At 42.0% G+C, this 20,137-nt stretch overlaps 1 protein-coding gene across 4 annotated transcripts in view; it reads left to right on the forward strand.

The window, feature by feature from the left end:
- ksr2 (kinase suppressor of ras 2) overlaps positions 1-20,137 on the forward strand; it is a 148,358-nt gene that overhangs the window by 89,718 nt on the left and 38,503 nt on the right. For all 4 annotated transcript variants that reach the window (XM_062958725.1, XM_062958724.1, XM_062958726.1 and 1 more), the window contains 6 exons: positions 2,016-2,134; positions 6,446-6,614; positions 9,540-9,593; positions 10,638-10,704; positions 13,183-13,231; positions 15,632-15,993. In XM_062958725.1, the coding sequence (XP_062814795.1) occupies positions 2,016-2,134; positions 6,446-6,614; positions 9,540-9,593; positions 10,638-10,704; positions 13,183-13,231; positions 15,632-15,993 (820 nt within the window). The remainder of the gene's footprint in view (positions 1-2,015; positions 2,135-6,445; positions 6,615-9,539; positions 9,594-10,637; positions 10,705-13,182; positions 13,232-15,631; positions 15,994-20,137) is intronic.

Here is a 20,137-nt window from a genome sequence, read left to right on the forward strand (position 1 = left end):
CAGTTCTAACTAATGTGCCCAGTCATCGATCACCAGCATCTGGAGGTTCCCAGTCTCCCCATCCCTGAATGGCAAGATTTTTAAAATGAAGGCAAGACAATGTGTAGCCAGGCTCAAGCAAGGGTGACACTGTGCCCTATGCATAGAACTCATAGGATAAGAAACCAGGTCCCAGCATAGATCTGCAATTGGCTGAAAAGACAGAGAAGCAAATAGTTGGCACCTAGAGTCAGTTTCACATTGAAGCCTGGAGCGCGTCAACAGCCTGGATTATGACCTGATCATTCAACATATTAATTAACCATCTGGAAAGGGCAGCCAACAAACGGATGGCAAAAAATGATTTGTGATGGGTAAGGTCATAACAGACTGCAAAATATTACAACAGCAATGACAAAAAACAGAATCTTTTGCAACTATGGTATGACAACCAAATGGTTGAGGGAATTTGGTTCTGCACCGATAAAGGGCAAAGAAAGAAAACATTGGGTGAAAATTGTCCAAAAAATTACATGTGCAATGGACACAATCCAGAATGCTTATCCTTCTCTGAAAAAAAATAAAATAAAAGAAAGAGATTATCTTCCATGCATACTTTCACTGTATATTTACAATGATTATTAGAGTCTGCTGAGGGTTCTATGATGGTAGTTCCATAAAGTGATGATAGATAGATTATAATTTGTGTAAGAGCTGTGCATTGTGCAAGAAGCACCCCCAAAATTAACAGCATGAAGATCCTACTTCTCTCTTTGGTTGGTGCTTGCTAGTGAATGATCTCAGTTTTTTATGCCCTTCTCTCAGAAAACAAACCTATCAAAGAGGATTATGCCTTAGGACTTAGTAGGCCACTCTTTTAAAAGCATGGGTGTGCAATTGTTTGTTCTTGGGCTATAGCTCCAGTCCTCTCCATTTAGCATGACACAATCACCCAGGGTGATGAGAGTTGTCTTCAACAATATAAGGGTGCAGGCTTGAGCAAGGCTGTACTGAGGCATTGATCCAGTGTCTCAACAGAGCTTGGGTTCACAGTGTTGATGCGCTGGGACTTCTTGATTAGAAAGGATGAAAATATCATCTGGTTCTGCTCCCCTCTTCCTGGTCTGGACGTTTTGTTCTCTCACAGCTTTGCTGCAATCCTCACAATAGTTGAAGGTGGAAATGGAGGGGAGAATTAATCTTCTGAGTGACAGTATATTGTAAGCCGTCCTTGCTGTAATGTAAATGATTTTATGGTACATTGGTCTTGAATAGGCAATTCAGAGCCATTAGCTTTACCAAAACAAAAACAACTCCTTATGGACATGAAATCTGCTAGAACTGGTTTGTTTATATGCACCATGTGTGTTTGTTTATATGGAGAGTGTGTGTAATTTCAAATGAAATGTACAAAGCCTAATAAAGTTGCCTCAAAGTGCATGATGATTGAGGCATGATGGGTCTAGGCTTCTTTGGATCTAACAAAGCATTGAGACAAATTAGATGAGAAAAAGGATCATAATTCCACAGTACAAAAACATGTCTTGTTTGCAGAAGATTTGCAATTCAATTCCCAGTTTTTCCAGTTAAAAGGTTGTCATGTAATATTAGATGGCCACCATTACTCAGACCTGGGGAATGGGGAATATGGGGTTCTCCAGATGTTGGACTGCAGCATCCATTGGCTCTACCCAGCATCACCAGTGGTGAAGGAGAATGGGAGCTGCAACAACATTTGGAGCGCCTCATATTCCTAGTAGGAAAGCCAAAGTATGCCAGTTCTAGGGAATGTTACTTTTTATACTGTTGAGTCATTATGAGAACTATAGCCAAAAAAGGAGAATGCTCCTGGCTTTAAAGTATAGTGGTGTGTAGTTTTGCAAATTTATAGATTTATCTAAGCTAATGAGAACTGTGTTTACTAATTTGGTTTTGAGATAATAAGTTCCAAGGGCTTCACAGAAAGTTATCCTTTACATTTCTGCACCAAATGCTGAGTTAAACCCTCCCACCCCTCTCTCTCTTTTATGATCCAGCAAGATTAGTCCGGACGGAATCTGTGCCATGTGATATTAACAACCCATTACGGAAGCCCCCCAAATATGCAGAACTGCATGCCAGCCAGACCCTTCCCAAAACCAACAAAATCACCAAGGTGAGATGTTATGAAGCTGCTACTATGAAGTTACTTTTTGGCTTGCTTTCCTAAACAATTCAAGGAAATGCAAACAAGCAAACAGGAAGCCCGTGAGGTGCAGTTGGTAGAATGTGGGACTAGGGCTTGGGAGATCCAGGTGCAGCTCCCTCAGAGCCATGGAACTCTCCAGGTGACCTTGGTCCAGAGAATACCTCTTAGAAGGAAACCAATAGGCAATCTTGAGCTTATTGGAAGGAAAGTAACTATAAGTGGGACTAATATATTATCACATCATCAGTCAGACAAAACTTTTGCTATGCAAAATTCCAGAGGCTATTATTATTAAAAGGGCAGATGAATGTATAAGAAATTATGCGACTTGACGGAGACTGGTTCTTCATTTTTGGAGCTCTGACCTTCTTGGATGGCCTCCCGCAAGTTCCATCCAGGCTGCATTTGAAGCATACCAATGTACCATTAACAGATATATCGACCAGAGTGTGGTTATTCTCCTAATTTTGCCCTCTCCAAATTTTATTATGATATCGTTAGCTTTCCACATAAATGATGAAATTTATATTTCATTTGAACCTGATATTACATTATTAAGGGAAACGGTACACAAATTAATGTGGAGATGGGAAGGAACAGATGTAGGAGCCCAACATAACTGAAACTGTCATTAACTGAAAGTAGGCTGAGGTGCCCACCCACATCTTAGACAGTGGTCAAGTCCCAAACTCCCAAGACGCAAGGAGGCATGTTAATGTCCTAGACTAGATTTTTGTTTATTCCCATCACTGGAACCAGGTGGGGGGAGACTGAGCGAAGGAGAGAGCCTTCCTTGTCTGCCATGGAAACAGGAACAGTGCAACAAATTTGGGGTGGAGAGGAGGAAATTGGCCAGTTATTATTATTTTTCTCCTGCTTTGAAATAGCATCTCCCAGTTTACTTGCTGGTCTGTTCAGCCATCTGCTGGGCCAGAGTTTTGCAGATGGCTCTGTGGGTTTCCAGGCATGCCTGCCAATTCAAATCTCAAAGGGGCTGGTATATATTTCAGCAAATCTAGTAGACGTTAAATTAGAAGCTGTTGAGGGGTAGGGATGGGGGAGCTCTCTGCAGCAGGCTGGTTGATCAACAGAAGAATCTGACAAGGTCCCTTTGGGGAGCAAGCAGAGAAAGGTGGGGGGAGAGGAACTAGGTGATGAAAGAGAGTCACAGGAACCTGGAACTTGAGATATAGGCATTATATTTGATATGGGGGCACCATTGGACGGCTTTATGCTGAATCCGTGCTCTCTGTAACATGTAAAATGACTTAACTCCAAGTTAGCTCCAACCCAATTGAAAGGCAGCCAGGTGTGAAGCTGGAGAACAAAACTAAAAGTGTTAGTATGTTTATATTAGGTCATTTTCCATCCATGATGAAAAAGACAGAAGGGAAGGAATTCAACTGAGAGATGCTATTTTCAGTAGCATCCCCATATCACCTATCTTTTTTTGGGCTGACGATCTTTAGATGGGACCATCTGTAACCCACTGGCAGAGCACATTCTTGCAGGAGGTTCTGGTTCAATACTTGGCATTTCCAATTGAAATGATTAGATATTAGATGATAAGGAGGGGGAAACACATCTCTCTTTACTTGAGACACTAGAAAGCCCCTTCCTGAAAGAACAGACAATATTGCAGTTAGATGGACAAACAGTCTGATCTTGTCTAAGCCACCTTCCTTTGTCATTAATATTTAAGCGATCACCGCATCTGCATGCCTCAAAGAATTCTTAAGGCTTTCAGTGTTACAGCTTCCCTTTGAGGAAGTCATACTATTTCTTCCCTAGCAAAGCTTGTATGCATCAGTTTTCATCTAGGGATGTGTGTCACAGATTGACCTAAGGTGAACTGTAACAGAGCAGTATATCAAGTCTGTGGTGAAAACAAAAATGAAGAGCTGCATCTTCAAGTGTATGCTTGGACTGTGGCTGGTTTCTAGATATGAAAAGGCCAAACAGTATAGTTTAGCACTCAAAACACAGAGGCATGGTTTGAGACTGTGGTAGAATTTGGAAGCCATTAGTTACAATATTTAACAACTTAATTCCTGCTTGCAATAACTGAAACATAACTGCCAGGAAATCCTATGATAGATTTGCCTTAGGATAGCCATAACTCAGGAATGACTTGAAGGCACTCAACAACTACAAGATATTATTGGATTATATTATATAAAGCAGCTCCTGGAGTCTTCTGAGTCCTTGAAGAAGAGACAGGTTTTGACTACTCCCCTTTGGCCAAGTTCTAGTCTTAAGGCTTTGCATTCCTTGAATTGTTTCCACTATACTAAAGCTGCAGTGGCAGGACTGAAGAAGCAGGCTTTTGCCAGCCATCAGAGTTGCCATGAAACCATTTGCTTCAGATTCTTCAGAGTCTCAAAATAGAGGGCTCTGATATACACATTGTATAGGTCTTATTTGCATATATTTGCATTCCACCTGTGTAGCATTTATACAAACTGTGCTCTCCTCACCTCCCTCCTTTCCCTGGCTATTTTCCATATTTGCTCTTCCCCGCCTTTCGCTAGTTTTTAAAATGTGTTTAGACATAAGAATGAATGAATGCATTTAAATATTTCAAGCCAGTCTTCCTCTGCAATCTCTGTGGATGTCATCCAGTAGCAAGGTTTTTATTTTGCTTTCCAAAGCTGATAAAAGAACAAAGGTCATTGTTTGAAGTGGAAATTCAGTCTCTCGTGGACACCATGGAAATCAAGGTCCACATTATGATAATTTTAATAATAAATTTAGAATTGCTTTCTTTAATCTTTCAATTCCTTATGGCCTATATTGCTTTCTTGAGACATACAGTAGCTGAATCATGGCATTGATAATGTTAGAATGGATCCCAAGGGTCATCTAGTCCACCCTTCTGCTGGTGTAGCCATCCACAGCTGAAGCATTCCTGAAAGGTGATCATTCAACCTCTTATGACTTATGGACTGTCAGCGGTCCATGAATCACCACTTTGAGTGACACTGTCCTTGAGTATTTCTGACCATGAGATCCCACCTAGTACTAAGAAGCCCACCTGAAATCCTTGAGGCTCACTGTCAGCTAGTGTAGACAATATTGGGGTGGAAAAAACAAGGCAGCTTCCTGTGTTCCTTTGAAGGAAATCTTGCAGAGCTTTCACTCCCACCCTCAGTCTGAAGCCCACTCTGATCTCTACTTATCCTCTGCCAATGTCTTTTGCCTGTGTTAGAAGACACTTCTCTCCACAGCAGCATTGAGCATTTGGCGGACAGTACTCCCCATGGAGCTACACTGAGAATGTGCGACGTTGTGCAAAACTACCGTCTGTTGGCTTTACCCTGAAGTGCCCTCTGTTGCCTCTGTTAAGTTAAATGGCCCATGAGAAATGATCAATGGAGAGTAACTTAAGCTGACTTAGACTTTTCCTATGGAGAACGGGACAGGGAGGATGTTTTTTTTTTTCTTCCTTCCTCCCTGCCCCAAATACTTTGAGTTTTCAGTGTTGTTGGTGAGAGAGAGGGGTTCTTCAGTCACACAAACTGGAGTGTTTGCTATTAAACCGCCTTGCTGCACAAGTGAGAATTTCTTTCTGGGCAAATTAAGCTGAAAGGTTGCAAGCCCCCAAGGAATTAAACCAACACTGTTGTCGTTTAAATGGCCCCAGCATTCCCTGGCTGCTACCCCCATCTCAAAAAAAGAGCATGAGGAGATATTTTCAAGCTTGAGAGGATAATCCTCAATTTTTGATAAAGTTAAACTTTAAAAATAAGTTGCATATGGAGGAGGATTGTCAAGAAGGTACAGCCAATGGCAAAGGCAGTATGTTATCAGCATGTAGAAAAGGGCAAGTGTCTGCCCATATGCATGCTATAGCAGAGAAAGATTAATTGACTCCACTTCCAATCATGCTGGCAGAAGATGATGGGAATTGTAAGTCAGTGCATTGAGAAGCTACTGGATTGGAGAAGGTTGAGCTCAAGAGTCTGAAAAGCTCTGTTAGTGTTGCAGTTGTCACGAGTGTACCACAGAAGAACCCAAACATTTCAAAGAACTGCATGAAAGGGTCACAGGGCTGGTCTGCTTCCTTTCTGTTGCCTCTCCTCTCCCTTCCTTCCTCTCATTCCTTCCTCTCTCCCTTTCTGATACCCTCCACTCTCTCCTTTTGCTCCCCCCTCTGTCATTTCTTTTTTCTTTCGGACATTCTCGTATGTTTTGACATTCCTGTATTCTCAAGTGCGTCTTCAGAGAGAGTGAGATCTATGTGATATGCACACCTGGTCACTGTTCCTTCTCTTACAGGATAACATCCCAGCGCCCTACCAGCCTGATTCCAGCAGCAATCCCTCCTCAACCACCTCATCCACCCCTTCCTCGCCAGCTCCTCCTCTGCCACCAAGTGCCACTCCGCCTTCTCCCTTGCACCCCTCCCCGCAGTGCTTGCGGCAACAGAAACAGTGCAATGTGCCAGGTACCTGCTTTAATCTGAGTTGTGCCATCGCCCCCCCCTGCTGTGGTCATTTTCACAAGAGATGTTGGGTCCTGTCTGGCAAGTGCCCGGCCTCAAGGGCTTCCCAATGAGCCCGGAGATGAGCCACGTAGAACCCTTTGTGATACAGACCTATTAAAAGAGCATAAGTCTCCTATGAAATTAATAAGTTCATTAAACATCACAGAACAATGGCAAACCTCTTTTAGATAGGACCAAATTAATATCCCTGAGGAGTGGTGATTTGTGCCATATCATTTAATGTCTTCTCTTGTTGGCTCTCACTGCTTTGTACTACTTCTAGTCATTTTTCTTTCCAAATGTTAAGTTCAACCCCTAGCATTTACATACCTAGTCCAGCCTGAAGCCTGGAAAGTCTCAGCTAGTGCCTTCATTATTGACAGTCCTGAACTAGATGGATTTGGTATAAGGCTGTTTTTTTTAATGTTCCCTATGAAGCATAACACCTTGTTCTTTCTTCTCTGATCGCTGCACACAGACAGGGCAGAGCAAACCTATTTGTTTCTGCCATTAATCTGGCCCCCTCATGGCCCCATTGCCTCCCCGTGCTAAAAAGAGGGCAGTTCTTCTCATCAGTCTTATTTCAACAGGTTTCTCCACAGTCAGTCAACACAGTCAAATGTATGGCCTTTATTAGAATCCAAGACAGCAATTTTTCACCAGCAGGAGAAGAAACACCAGACATTGTACAGTTATCAAACCCTCCTGTGTGTCCTTGAAAGCCCCCAAGCAATCATCCATTTTCAGGCATGCTTGGTTGCATTTCAAGAAGAGTCCTAGAAATACAGCCTGAATCCCTTCTGTGCTTTTAAATTATACCCTGGATTTACAGCTTGTTTGGAGGAGTGGCTACCTGGCACCATTTCATGAAATTACAACTAGTGACAAACAAATTTCCTTTAGCTTGATTAAGAATTAGATGGGTATTTATGAGTTTCTTGTGGACCTATTTGTAAGACAGCCAAAGCTTTATGAGCTAGATCAATTAAATCCAGAATTGGATTCGTATTATTTACAAGTTTTTCCAGGATAATGCTCAGTTCATTATACAGAGAAGCATTATGAGCTGTACAAATTCAGGCTGGAGTTGTATTTGTATTACAAGCTCCTTGGGAAGACACTATTGATTTGCAATAGAACTAAACTTTACAAGCTGGAGAAATATCTTGTCTGGATCAGAAAATTGGTGGCTTTACTGGTTAATAGAACAAGTTGTTATGTCTAAGATCCTGGTTCTTTATGGCCTTGGATCGTTATTGCAGTTTCCTGTTATGCTAAATATATATGAACTATTTCTCCTATCCTTCTCAGCTGCCTGGGAGAGGTGATTTTGAGATGGAAGTTTCTTAAGGAACTGTGTATATTCCTGAAATTCTGGATAAAAGATCATGCAATTTATTAACTGGGGTGCACACGTTATAACAAATGTGTTAATTTCTAAAATGTCATAGGGCTCCTTTCATGACAAATTTTAGGAGTTTCACACCATAATCCACATTAAAGAGCTAGAATAGACAATTGGAGGAAACAGTCAGGAGAAAGGAAGTTCTGTCAGGAAGCACTTGGCGAGCTGATGGCCTTGTAAAAGTAAGCCAGGGGAAAAATATTCTCCTTAGTCCAGAAATACTCAGAATAGCTCAGCCTGGTTTAATATAGCTGCTACAATGGACATGCTACATAATAGTGTTTGTTGGAGTCTGGAAATTGACTCAAAAGCCTGTTCTCAATTGGTCTGTTTCAAATATTTGTGTCTTTGAAGTTGAACTCATCAGATTTACTGTGATGTGAACATGGCAGGGGTGCATTTAGACTGCCGGCACTTTTCACTTTTCTACCTGCCAAGCTGTCATTGCTTCTCTGAAATAACTATGAGCATAATAGATTATTAAGGGAACTGATGTGATTGCCGTGTTGGAAATCTGTACTCTTCTGTCACAGATCTTTATTTCCCCAAGATTTGTATTAACTGTGCAGGTTAGGAAGAATTATTAAGACAGACAAGGAAAAATTTGATGAGACCCCTTTGTGAAATGGCAGTATAAAGTGAATGACATTCAGTTCAATGGGGGAACGCTGATCATTTGGGGAGTTTTTGCTCTTGGTTTGCTGTGATTCCTCTGCCAAAAAACCTGAATGTTGATAGTTTCCAGATGCTTGGTTCTTGTTGGCCTACGATTGCCATTGCTTCCTGCATTACTCTCAGTTCTGGACTAGGCTATTTGCATTTAACCTTCAGGCAGGTTCTTGCACGTAGTTCTTTGCAGCAGTAGGCAGAGTTAGGTGGGTGTATTCCTGCATCAATTGTGTATTCCTGCATGGCAAGGGGTTAGACTGAATGACCCTTGTGGACTCTTCCAACTCTATGTTTCTAGATATTAAAAGGAGACATTTATGCCCTGCCTGTGTCTTGTAACCCCCTATGCTAGGTAGCTGCCTTTAAGTGTAGCAAAGGATGCTTGTCCCACTGAGGGTGTGCCATCTTTTCCTTCATCTGGGGAACAAATGTTTTCAAATGACTCTGCTTTGTAGTCTCCATCCCCTCCATGTTTATGTAGAAGTAATTCCCATCATATTTAGTAGGACTTAGTAGGTGTCAATGGGAATGATGCTTTAGTAACTACATTATGATTTGTGTTTCATATAGAATTATTTTCAATCCATGGATTCCTAAACCAACCAGATAGATGATTTGGCTAGGAAAAAAACCCTGATAATTCCATGATACAAAAATCATCAGTTATTTTTGTTTTATATATATCACACAACATTGTTCTCCAGCCTAGAACTGAGAAAAGTAAATTACTAGTATTATTGCAGTATTGTTTTTACAAGCCTCATTCCTGTTTGGCTTCAGACCTCTTTGTGTTTCCCTTTGTCCTTTCTAAGGTGCCCCTTTGTCATCCCAGTACTACAAGTCCAAGCAGCAATTCATCTTTCCGGGTAAGTTTATTTAAAATGGTTGTTTGCCATGAGATCTGGCACAATGGTAACATGGTTGGTGCTGCAACCAAATCCCCACTTGGCCTTGAAGATCCCCAGGTGGCCTTGAAGCAATTGCTGCCACCTCGCAGCCTAATTGATGTCACAGGCTTGTCATGAGGATTAACAAAGCTGGAATGACCATCTACGCCACTTTGACCTCTTTGGAGAAAAAGGCAAGATATGAATGTGACAAGTAAGAAATATCAATGTATTCTGTGTGTAAACATCACCTTCTGATAACTGGCTGTCTTTAGATGCACCATGGAGTCTCTCTCCTGCCACACTGCACTAAACACAACTTCACTCTCTCTTGACTTTTCAGATGTTTGGTAAATGTGCGAAAGAGAGAGCATTCAGGATTGCACTGACTACCTTCACCCCCAGTTTCCATGTGTTTTGAGAAAAACATTGTCACTTCTTGCCCAACTGCCCTTCTGCCTCATCCATGTGGGGACTAGAGGCAGAAGGTTCTGGATGAACTAGTATATTTCCAGTCTGTGTTGGTATGATGTGGATCCAAGCATCTGTATATTTCACTTCCTGCAATTTATATATCTTAGAACCCCAAAATCACGTTTAAATTGTACATATTTTTCTTCAGATACATATTTTTAAATGTCTTACTCATGAGCTGTGAAAGGCACAGATTGAAAGAGACCAACTTCACAAGGCTGTTGTGGTGATAAAATAGGGAGGAGAAGAGCCGTATATGCCACCCCAGATTTATCGGAAGAATTGTGGGGTGTAAATGGAATGAATAAATGAGCCAAAGGGCTTTGCAGTTTCTCCACGTGATCTAAAAATGCTTTTCACATTTCATTGTGCACAGACGCAACCTATGATGAGGTGGTCTATTTTCCTTTGGCACAGAACTATATTGGCTTGTTACAAAAAGCAGCAGGATGCCTGCCCTGTACAGTTATTTAACCTCTTTAGCCTTTGTTAAGCATGGGAATGTTTTGCTTGCCTTTTTGTTCTGAATGGGATTCTTCTTTCTTTCAGATATTGTGCCTGAGACATCTACCCGAACACCCCAAGTTGTTCTCCATCCAGTGAATTCTAGCACCATGTAAGTGACCTTCATCTGCATGTCTGTGGGTGCTTAATTTGTAAAGTCGGTCATTTTCCAATACATCACTTATACCATCAATACACCCATTGAAACTATCTTCCCCATCCTCCCCTGCCTAAAAATTATCATAAAATTAAAAAGTTAAAATGGGAATTCTCACCTCTCACCTTCAAGACATACAATGAAAATATTATTCCTGCTAACTTCTTATCTTAAACAACTTCTTTATTCTACCACACTATCTCAATATTCATACTGAATTCCAAGGTTTCTTTGATAGAAGCAATAGCTTAATTGTCAATTGGCTTAATTGGCTTAATGATGCAGTTCAGAGTCAAAAGCCTTTCCTATTGCTAATTTGTAGTTTTGTGCATTTTACAAATACATGCATTCTTGAATGCACACTATTTTTTTATTTCAATGTGGGGCATTTTGCGAATTCCACCAGAACTTTAGAAATACGTAGGTTTCTAGCCACAGATTGCATTTGGCTTCCTGTTGTATTACAACAGGTACAAACTGGACTAGCTCAAAAAACTTCTCATCAATCCCTAATGGGCACCATGCCTGACTTTCAGACAGCCACCGTCAATCAGACCGGACTGTGCCGGGCTGGGTGGCCAACTGGTCTGCACTCACACGTTTGCTATTGTACCTTGAGAGGGAGAAATCCATCTCTTTCTGGTACATTCTGTCCCATTTCCATGTTCATCTGTGGGGTTTCTGGGTCTGCATTCAAATCTTTTATTTTTATGTGTGTGAAAGGCATTTTCCTGCATTCTTGAAGCCTTCTACTGTGGCTTCTGTAGAACCAATGAAACCAAGTCTTCAGCTGCACCAAAACGTTGTAGCACAAAAGGTAAAAGGATGGAGAAAATAGTTTATAACTAAACTCTGATCTGCTCCTTAACACAGGAGGGGGAAGAAAACCAGTTCATATTGGATTGATTTCCATAACCCTCCCAAATTGTTAACATGTGCATCTTCTGCACAGGAAAATATATTAAGTTTCACTTTTAGTTGGCTACAACTCAGAGAGAAATACATGAATACCTCCTTTGTTATATGTCTGAAGAAGAGCTTTTTATTTTAGAAAAAATCTAACAAGGCACAAAATGTGCAATTCTAGGGCGAAATGTATAGTTTCAAAAGAACATTTGTGTAGTATAAAACTGCATGTCAGGCAAAGCTGTTTGTTTTGCCAGCTGATATCAAAAGGGAATGTTGACAAAGCAAAAGTATTGGGAGTTGTCTAGACTCCTCCAAATCTCAATCAAATAGCATAGAATGGGGCTGTGAGCAACTAAGCATGAATGCATCCATAAGGAAAGGCATGGCTGCGTTGTAGTGCTGCACACTTGGTATGTGAATTCCAATCACATCCCCCTGTACTAGTCCAAACTTTGAAAACTTCCTGAGAAGTAACAGCAGAACACAGAAGCATAGCTGGATCCCTGGCTTTTGATCCTGCTTGCAACTTGGAAAGGTCAAACCAAACACCTAGTGGGGAAGGCCTCATGATGTGACAGGCCTGTCAGTCCCATTGGAAAGCCTCTTCCCAGCTTTTAGGCCAGAGTAATTGACTTCTGAGAAGGAAAAAAGCTCAGAGTGGCAGCTGTTTACACAGTGGAGATTAAAAAAAATCCTCGACTGCTCAAACTTGGGGCTTAGAATGAATTGCCAACCTAATTCTTGCTTTGAGAATGTGTTCCCTTCTCCCCCCCCCCCCCCCCCCCCGGGCATCCAGTCCTTACTAAAGCCAATTCTGACTTTGTGGATGTTTGTGTTAACTTTCAAGTAAATGAATTCCAGATTTGCTCTCTTGCTTACTTGCGCTTCCCCTCTGAGATGCTGTTGACAGCTGAGGGTCACTTTTGGATGGTTTCTGCTTCACCTAAGTGGAAGACTTTTCTCTTAGATAGAAGTGGCTTGGTTTTTGGCTTGATTCTTGACATTTCTCCTAAATCTTGATATTGGGCGATTTCTATCCCCTTTGCTTATTTGAAGAGGACATGAGGGATTTCTCTGGAGAAGTCTTGCTTCTTGTACAAGCTTGATCTGTCATTTTGGCTGTGACTGATCCCCTGGGCAGCAGCATTTTGCACTTAGCAGTCATGGCCATGTGGGACAGCTCATGCATACTAACACTGGGAGAGAGGGAGAGAGAGAGAGAGAGAGAGAAAGGAGGAGGAGGAGGAGGAGGAAGACATAATGACATAGATCCATACACCATCACATTTCCAGAAAAGTAACTAGCCACACATGCTTACTGTAGTATTTTATTTCTTGTTTAGAAAGAGGGGCAAAAACATTAACATCACTGTATGAAAGCCTCTCAGATTGCCTGGGGTGACTTCTTATTCACCATTGGTGATAGAGAAATGCAAGTCTGGTTTAAGATCATGACCATATCTGTGCGATCATTGCTCCTGGCTTTGAAAGCTTAGTAATTTGCTGTGTTTGTTTTCTTTAAAGCCTGGAAGGAAATCCATTACTTCAAATTGAAGTGGAGCCAACCTCCGAGGTAAGCAGCACGCAAGGATCTGCTGACTTTCGGTTCTTGCACTGAAATTAAAAGCCAGATAGTAGGGAATGAATGTTGTTCTGATGATCTCAGCGGAGGCCCCGCAGCAGCATCTTTGGGACTCCTTTGGGGACCTCTAACTCCTCCTGGAGGCAATTATAGCTGCCCATTGCTTCTGTTTCATTTAATAGATGATGGTGTTACATACATCTCATAGCAGCTGGCTTGAAATTTGTAATAAGGTTAAAATGGAACAATGAATTCTGATGCATATTTTTGTAAATTGGTGGCTGATTGGTTTGACCTTCTTGTGTATTGGACCCCGTGCCTTCTAGCATAATGGGTAGAATGAGGAGAGAGCCAGGGCTCCGTGGTAAAGCACATGCTTTGTATACACATGTTCCCAGGTTAATTCTCTGGTATTACCAGGCAAGGCTGGGATAGAATGCTGTATCAGTCCAGAGAACTGCTACCCATCACTATAGATCAGGGATGGGGATTGTGTTGCTGGACTGTGACTCCCATCATCCCTCATTATTGGCTATGCTTGGTATTCAAGATAACAGTTGTAGTTCAGAAACCTGAGAGGATACATGTTCCCCATCTGAAGCTCAATTTGACTGGCAACAGTACTGTTCAAACACAGCAGTCTATCTTGAAGATGCAGAAGATAGGCCCAGGGACCTGATGGCATTGAGCTACATCCCTCTTTCCTACTCCTCTTTCCCTTTTACTGCCATAGTCATAGTCTTGGTTGTCCAGCAACATCTGGCAGGTCATATGTTCCTCAGCCATGGAATACTGATCTAGATGAGCCAATGGACTTACTTGAAACAAGACAGTTTCCCATGCTCTTGTGCCATTGGGACATTGTTTGGCAAATTTGAGTCTCTGTCACACACTGGCTTCTTACTGTCCTCTGTGTGCCAATTTTGGACAGGTAGAGAGGGGGCACTTTGCAACAGGTCCTGCTCTTCTAAGTCCCATTCCCAATATGACCATTCATAAAGATCTGTAAGGCTGTTGGGCATTCGAGAATATGCCTTTATAAGGATATCCCTCGATGTTGTTCCTTATGAGATATACAACTGTATGTCTACCTTATCTTCACAGGACCACAGTCTTGGAATACACCTAAGATGTAGTTGTCTGTTGCCATCAGGGCTTTTGACTTATTTTTCTTCACTTCTTGCGTGTTTGAGGCTCTTCTCTTTGCGTGTTTACGCAGTTTATTTGGGGTCTCATGGCCTCAAAGCATTTCTTCAAGAGGTCTATGCATTTTGGGGATGAGATTCCATTTACTGTAGCATGGGAATAATATGAAGTTATCCTTGTTGCCATTGCTAAGCGTCACCCCACAGGCATAGCATAGTAGGACTTCTACTAAAACCCCTTTGCTGGGAGAAAACTACCAATACTGACCTTGCTGCTAAAAAAGCCTGCTCTTATGACTTCTCTTGCCATTTGCTCCAGATTGCTACTATCAATGTCACAACTATTTACTCTTCTTGTTGAATCTTTGTCAAAACCATTTGTTCAATCAGTTCTGATGGGACCATTTTCTGCAGTCCATAAGGCTTTATATTGTGCATGAGAAATACCTGGGACTGTTGCTGGAGGCATGGTCACTAGCACACACACACACAGAGAGAGAGAGAGAGAGAGAGAGAGAGAGAGAGAGAGAGAGAGAGCACAAGCCAATCTCAGGCCAAATCAGAATTACTGCCAGTAGTAATAAAAATTGTAAGGAATACTTTGATCCTTTGAATGAACTCACATGAAGTCCAAGCTCATGCTGTGACTTTTGCTTCTTCTGCCCAGCTTCTGCTGCTATCTCCTTACTTCATGTGCTCTTTGCTTCTGATGGTCTTTTAAAAAATGTTTCAAGAGAATCAACATTAGGTTTCACAGAAAATCCATTATTGCAACAGTGCTGATTTCAGTTCTTCTCAAAGTGCTTTGGATGGGTCAGAGCCTGCAGCACTGCTTTTCTGGAACAGCCCTCTCCAAGTGGGTAGCTGCTGCTCTCCAGATGTATCTTCACTCACTGTTGGTTGATATGGGTTTGGTTCTTCAAACATGCTGAGTAGGGTTGTTGAGATTGTTAAGTTATGTGTTGTGTGTGTGTCGTTTTGATGAGTAGCGATTTTATACTTGGGATTTAAGAATTTTTGGGAGAGTTCCTCTTTGGGGAATGATGCCCATAAAATGTGATAAACCAGCCTTGCTGCCTTAGAGGATCCCTTCTGCTTCTACAGAGTAGGATCTTGGACTTTCACCTTGAAAGCTTTCCCTGGTGATGTGTATTAATGTTGATGTGTATTAATGGGTGTGGGTAAATAATATGGGAAGGTGAAGTTCTGTGAATGTGAAATGGTTCCTCTCTCATCTCACTTCTAGAATGAACAGGGAAATGATGAGGAATATGAGGATGAGTTTGATGAGATGAACCTCTCCCTCCTCTCTGCTCGCAACTTCCCTCGCAAAGCCAGCCAGACCAGCATTTTTCTGCAAGAATGGGACATCCCCTTTGAGCAGTTGGAGATTGGTGACCTGATTGGCAAGGGTCGCTTTGGACAGGTGTTTCATGGGCGCTGGCATGGGGAGGTGGCCATCCGCCTCATTGACATTGAGCAGGACAATGAAGGCCAGCTGAAGGCTTTCAAGAGAGAAGTGATGGCCTACAGGCAGACCCGACATGAGAATGTGGTCCTCTTCATGGGTGTTTGCATGAGCCCTCCCCATCTTGCTATCATCACCAGGTAAGATATTTGCCGCTGAAACCCCTAGTCCCTCATGTGTCAAACCAACTTTGGGAACACGTAAATTTGGTATTTTATTGGACTTCCCTTGGGTCGTGTCCCTGTTCCAGATCTGAAAGCAGTGTGAGACTCATGTGGTTTTCCAGATTTGATAAGACTGTAATTGCCAGTATTTCTCATCATTATATTTCCTAATGCGTACACCTGGAACTTGCAGCCCACAACTTCTGGAGGGACACATGAATTCCACTGCGACCCAAGTAGTCCCTGTTCTTCTGCTGATTTCATTTTGATTTTGATTTTGTTCTTTTTAAAGTTTACTTCTAGGTAGACCACCCTATAAGGCTGTCCCCCAAACACTAAAATAATGAGGAGAACATGTCATACCCTCCACTCCAGCCTTTGGCACCATCCAATATATCCCTTTTAGTTTCTTATAGAAGGAAATTAGTGCCAGTCACCCCATAGCTCATTGTAACATTTTGTGTTGGGGGATATCATGGTAGTTGCAAAACCTGCCCCCTACTGGCAGGAGGTGTGTCTGCAGAGCTGCATTACACACACCGTTCATTGTGACGTCTGCCCTTCTCTCCATGAGTGCAGCTCACCTGTCAACCGGGATATGCAATTTACATGTTTTAAAAATAAACAAAGGGCATTTTTCTCTAAACTGACCTGACTTCCCACTTATCAAGGAAATGGTGTGCAGAACAGTATTAATAGAATCCCAATTGGACATGTTTGCATTGTATTTGGGGTTCTCTTTCAACTAAGAGGGATCTTAAACATTTCCAATATCTCTTTCTTGATTATGAATCAAGAGTTTTGTCCTTTAATATTGTTCTGCAGAGTTTCTTGATCTATTTTCTTCCCAATTCTCAGCCTTCTTCCTAAAGTCAAAGTGTAATGTCATCAGTGTGTCCCCGGTGTAATGTGAACATCCTCAGGCTGGGCAGTGAAGTGTTTCTACTCTTCACCTGAGACCTAATCTTCCTCCTTCGGCTGCTACTGCTAAATTGTGTTTGCATCATTTAAAAACATGAGTGCACTCATGTGCTGCTGGTTTGGGAGTTGACAGCCTGTGCATGCATGCAGATATGCATACTCCTCATCAGTCCTTTTTCCAAGCTGGGTGAGAAAAAGACTGGTGATGTTGTCAAAACAAACCTTATTGCTGCTTGATTGATGTTTCAGACCAAGTGTGTTGTGTTCCTTCTTCTGTTTAATTTGTTTTACTTGGGTCAAAAGTGGCAGACCTTTGGCTTGCAGTATCTACTTTTGGGTATTTTGGAACCTAAAGAACCCCCTATCATAGCCTGCTGCAAAAAAAAGTACAAACCAAAATCAAGTTCAGGTAAATCTGAGTCCAGAAATTGGTTTGGATTACCCGAGCAGACCTTTCATGCAAAACCCTGCTCCTGGTTACCTCAAGTTTTCTTTATGTCAGTACCTGAGTTTTGCAAGGCTGTTAATAACAGGCTCTCTTAAAGGTCTCTCATCCATAGGTTCACTTTAAGTCTGAGCCAACTTGATGGCATGTAACAATAAATTTCTAAAAATTGGGATTCAGAATTTTTCACCAATCTTCTGTAGATAATTTAGAGATATACAAAAACTGTTGCCTTTGGTCATCCATGTTTTAGTTTAATATTATCTCTACAATTTGACAAATGTTGAACTGGATCTCTGGGTGATAATACAGTAAAATGTGCCTGGGGTGAGGAAAATTTTTAGATAGCTGGAATGGTAAAATAAGGGTTGAGCTGTTGACTGTGAGGTGGAATGTTGGATGAGAAGCCAACCAGATTTGCTAGTTTAAGAAGGGACTGTCATGTCTTATTTGCAATGAGCCAACAACTATGGTTTTTCTCCTTGCTGTTTCCATAATGTATATTGCCCTTGATCATATGCTTCTTCAGCATAACATGGGCAGTTTCCAAGCCAGGGCCTAATGTCACTATCACTGGGAGTGAAAGAGTCCAGCGAAAGAGCAATGCAGCATTTCCTTGCTTCGAACCAAGAGAAGTCTGAAGGAGTATCTCAGGCAGGACCATGGACAGCTCTTAAGTGAATAAAAGAACATCAAAGGGAATGAGCACGTGGCTCCAGCAAATGTGGACTCTTTTGACAGTTCAAGTAGACTGGTGGACAAGTCAGTTTCTAGTAATTGGTGCTTAAACAGACCAGTCTCTTTTCTTGAGATGTTGGCTCTGATAGAGCTCAGATGCCTCTTGCTCACTAAGGGACTTTAGAGATGAAGTCTTCACTGTCAGAAAGAGAACAGACTAATCTCAGGCCGCAGAGCGGGCAGTGATTTTAGTTCCTGGGGGTTTCTCCCCTCTCCGAAGTCTCTGGTTTACTCTAGTGTCTTCAGGGTCTTGTTCTACTAATGTCCTTGATACACAAGTAGTTCTCTAATAGGGAAGCAAGTACTGGCTTTAACTGAGCAATGGCCAGCTGACTTCAGTCCATTTCACAAAACTTGTAAACACTCGTTTTCTGGATGGGATGCTTCCCCCAAAGTGATGTAGTGGGAATTCTGTAAGGTGGTGAGGGCAGGACTACAGCAGAATGGTTAGTATATTTTTCCATGGGGAATAACAAAGTAGAAGCTTGGCATTAATCTTAATTAGTTTTCAGTGAGAACAGCTGTGATCACAAGTCTTGCTCAGCACTCTGAGTGCAGCAGAAGAGATGGCATGAAACAACAAGCAAAGCCGACCTTGCCTCTAGCATACAGGCCTACTCTCTGGTAGCTTTTTGCACATGGTTGCACTTTCACTGCATTGGCAGATGGATGGGATTTTCTCCTCCCTGCTCAGCATTGCTTCATGGCTCCTGGAGCTTGACAACTTGAAGGGGCTAAAGGAAGGATGGAGAAATGGAACAAAGGATAGGCAAGAGACAGGAGGTGGGTGAAAGAATAGAGCTCAGAATATTGCAAGGATTGAGTGATGGAAGGTCAGGAAGGGAGGACTCTGTTACCTCTAATTTCCTGTTTCTCAAACCCATGTAGACTGGATCACTTGACCATCAGTCTTACAAATATTTTCACTGAAGTCAGCTGGCCATTGCTCAGTTAAAGTCAGTAAGCCAATTGTATGGGTTCCTGTAGCTAACTGTTCTAGCAAAATTATCCCATGCCTTAGTTACATCCTGTTTAGATACCTGTAATGCACTCTGATGTGGACATATATTTGAAAAGTGCTCAGAAACTTCAGCTGATCGAAAGAGCTGCAGACTGTTACCCAAGGCTGGATACAGAGACCGTGTATCTCCCTTGTTGAAACAGCCCACTATCTGCTGGTCTGTTTCTGGTCACAATTCAAAGTGCTGCTTGTGATCCATAAAGCCCTGCATAACTTGGGTCCAGGCTGGGAAGTCTTTGGAGAAGGCCTGCTTCTTGGTCCTGCTGCCCTCAAGTCCATCCAGTGGTGACATGAGACGTGTCCTAGTTCTCAGCAGCTGCTCCTCAGAACTGGATTTCTCACCCAAAAGGCTCTTGGCTGCTTCTTCTCCTTTTCCCCTCCAACATAAGACAAATAGCCTTTTATTCTTTCAGGATTGCAGCAGCTCACTGTGCTGAGAAAAGAACTAATAGATTTCAGTTGTGCTGTCTTTATTTTGCTCTCTTAATGGCTTCTATTTGGTTTTAATTCATTCATCTTTGAATATTATAGTCAGTTTAATTGCACTTTAAAAATTAGATTCTTTGGAATGTTTTTCAGTATTTTCTTTTGATATTAGTTTCAGTCTTGTAAGCCCAGTGTGGGGTATGATTGAAATGAAATCTTAAAAGCAATGAGTGAGCAAGGAAGGAAGGAAGCTGTAGGAGAAATTGGACCCAGAATCAGGGGTTTGGATGTTTGGCACTAGTCTGGGTGCAGCTGACCAGGAGAACAGTGAGGAGGACCGTCCAAATAAAATGAAGAAAAGGTAGTGGGAGAAAAAAAAATCCTAGTGAGATCCTAGATCACTAGACACTTTAGGGCAAGGCCCCTTCCATCCTCGCAACTGTAACATGTGTCTTAATTTGGACTCATCTGTTTCTTTCCCCATCTGCTTTTTGTGTGCCACCTAGTAAAAAGAGTTCTGGAACTCAAAAGCATATGTACTTGTGGCATTTGAGTTGGGTGCAGCTGTT

The sequence above is a fragment of the Anolis carolinensis genome, chromosome X (genome assembly GCF_035594765.1).
Source record: "Anolis carolinensis isolate JA03-04 chromosome X, rAnoCar3.1.pri, whole genome shotgun sequence".
NCBI lineage: Eukaryota > Metazoa > Chordata > Lepidosauria > Squamata > Dactyloidae > Anolis > Anolis carolinensis.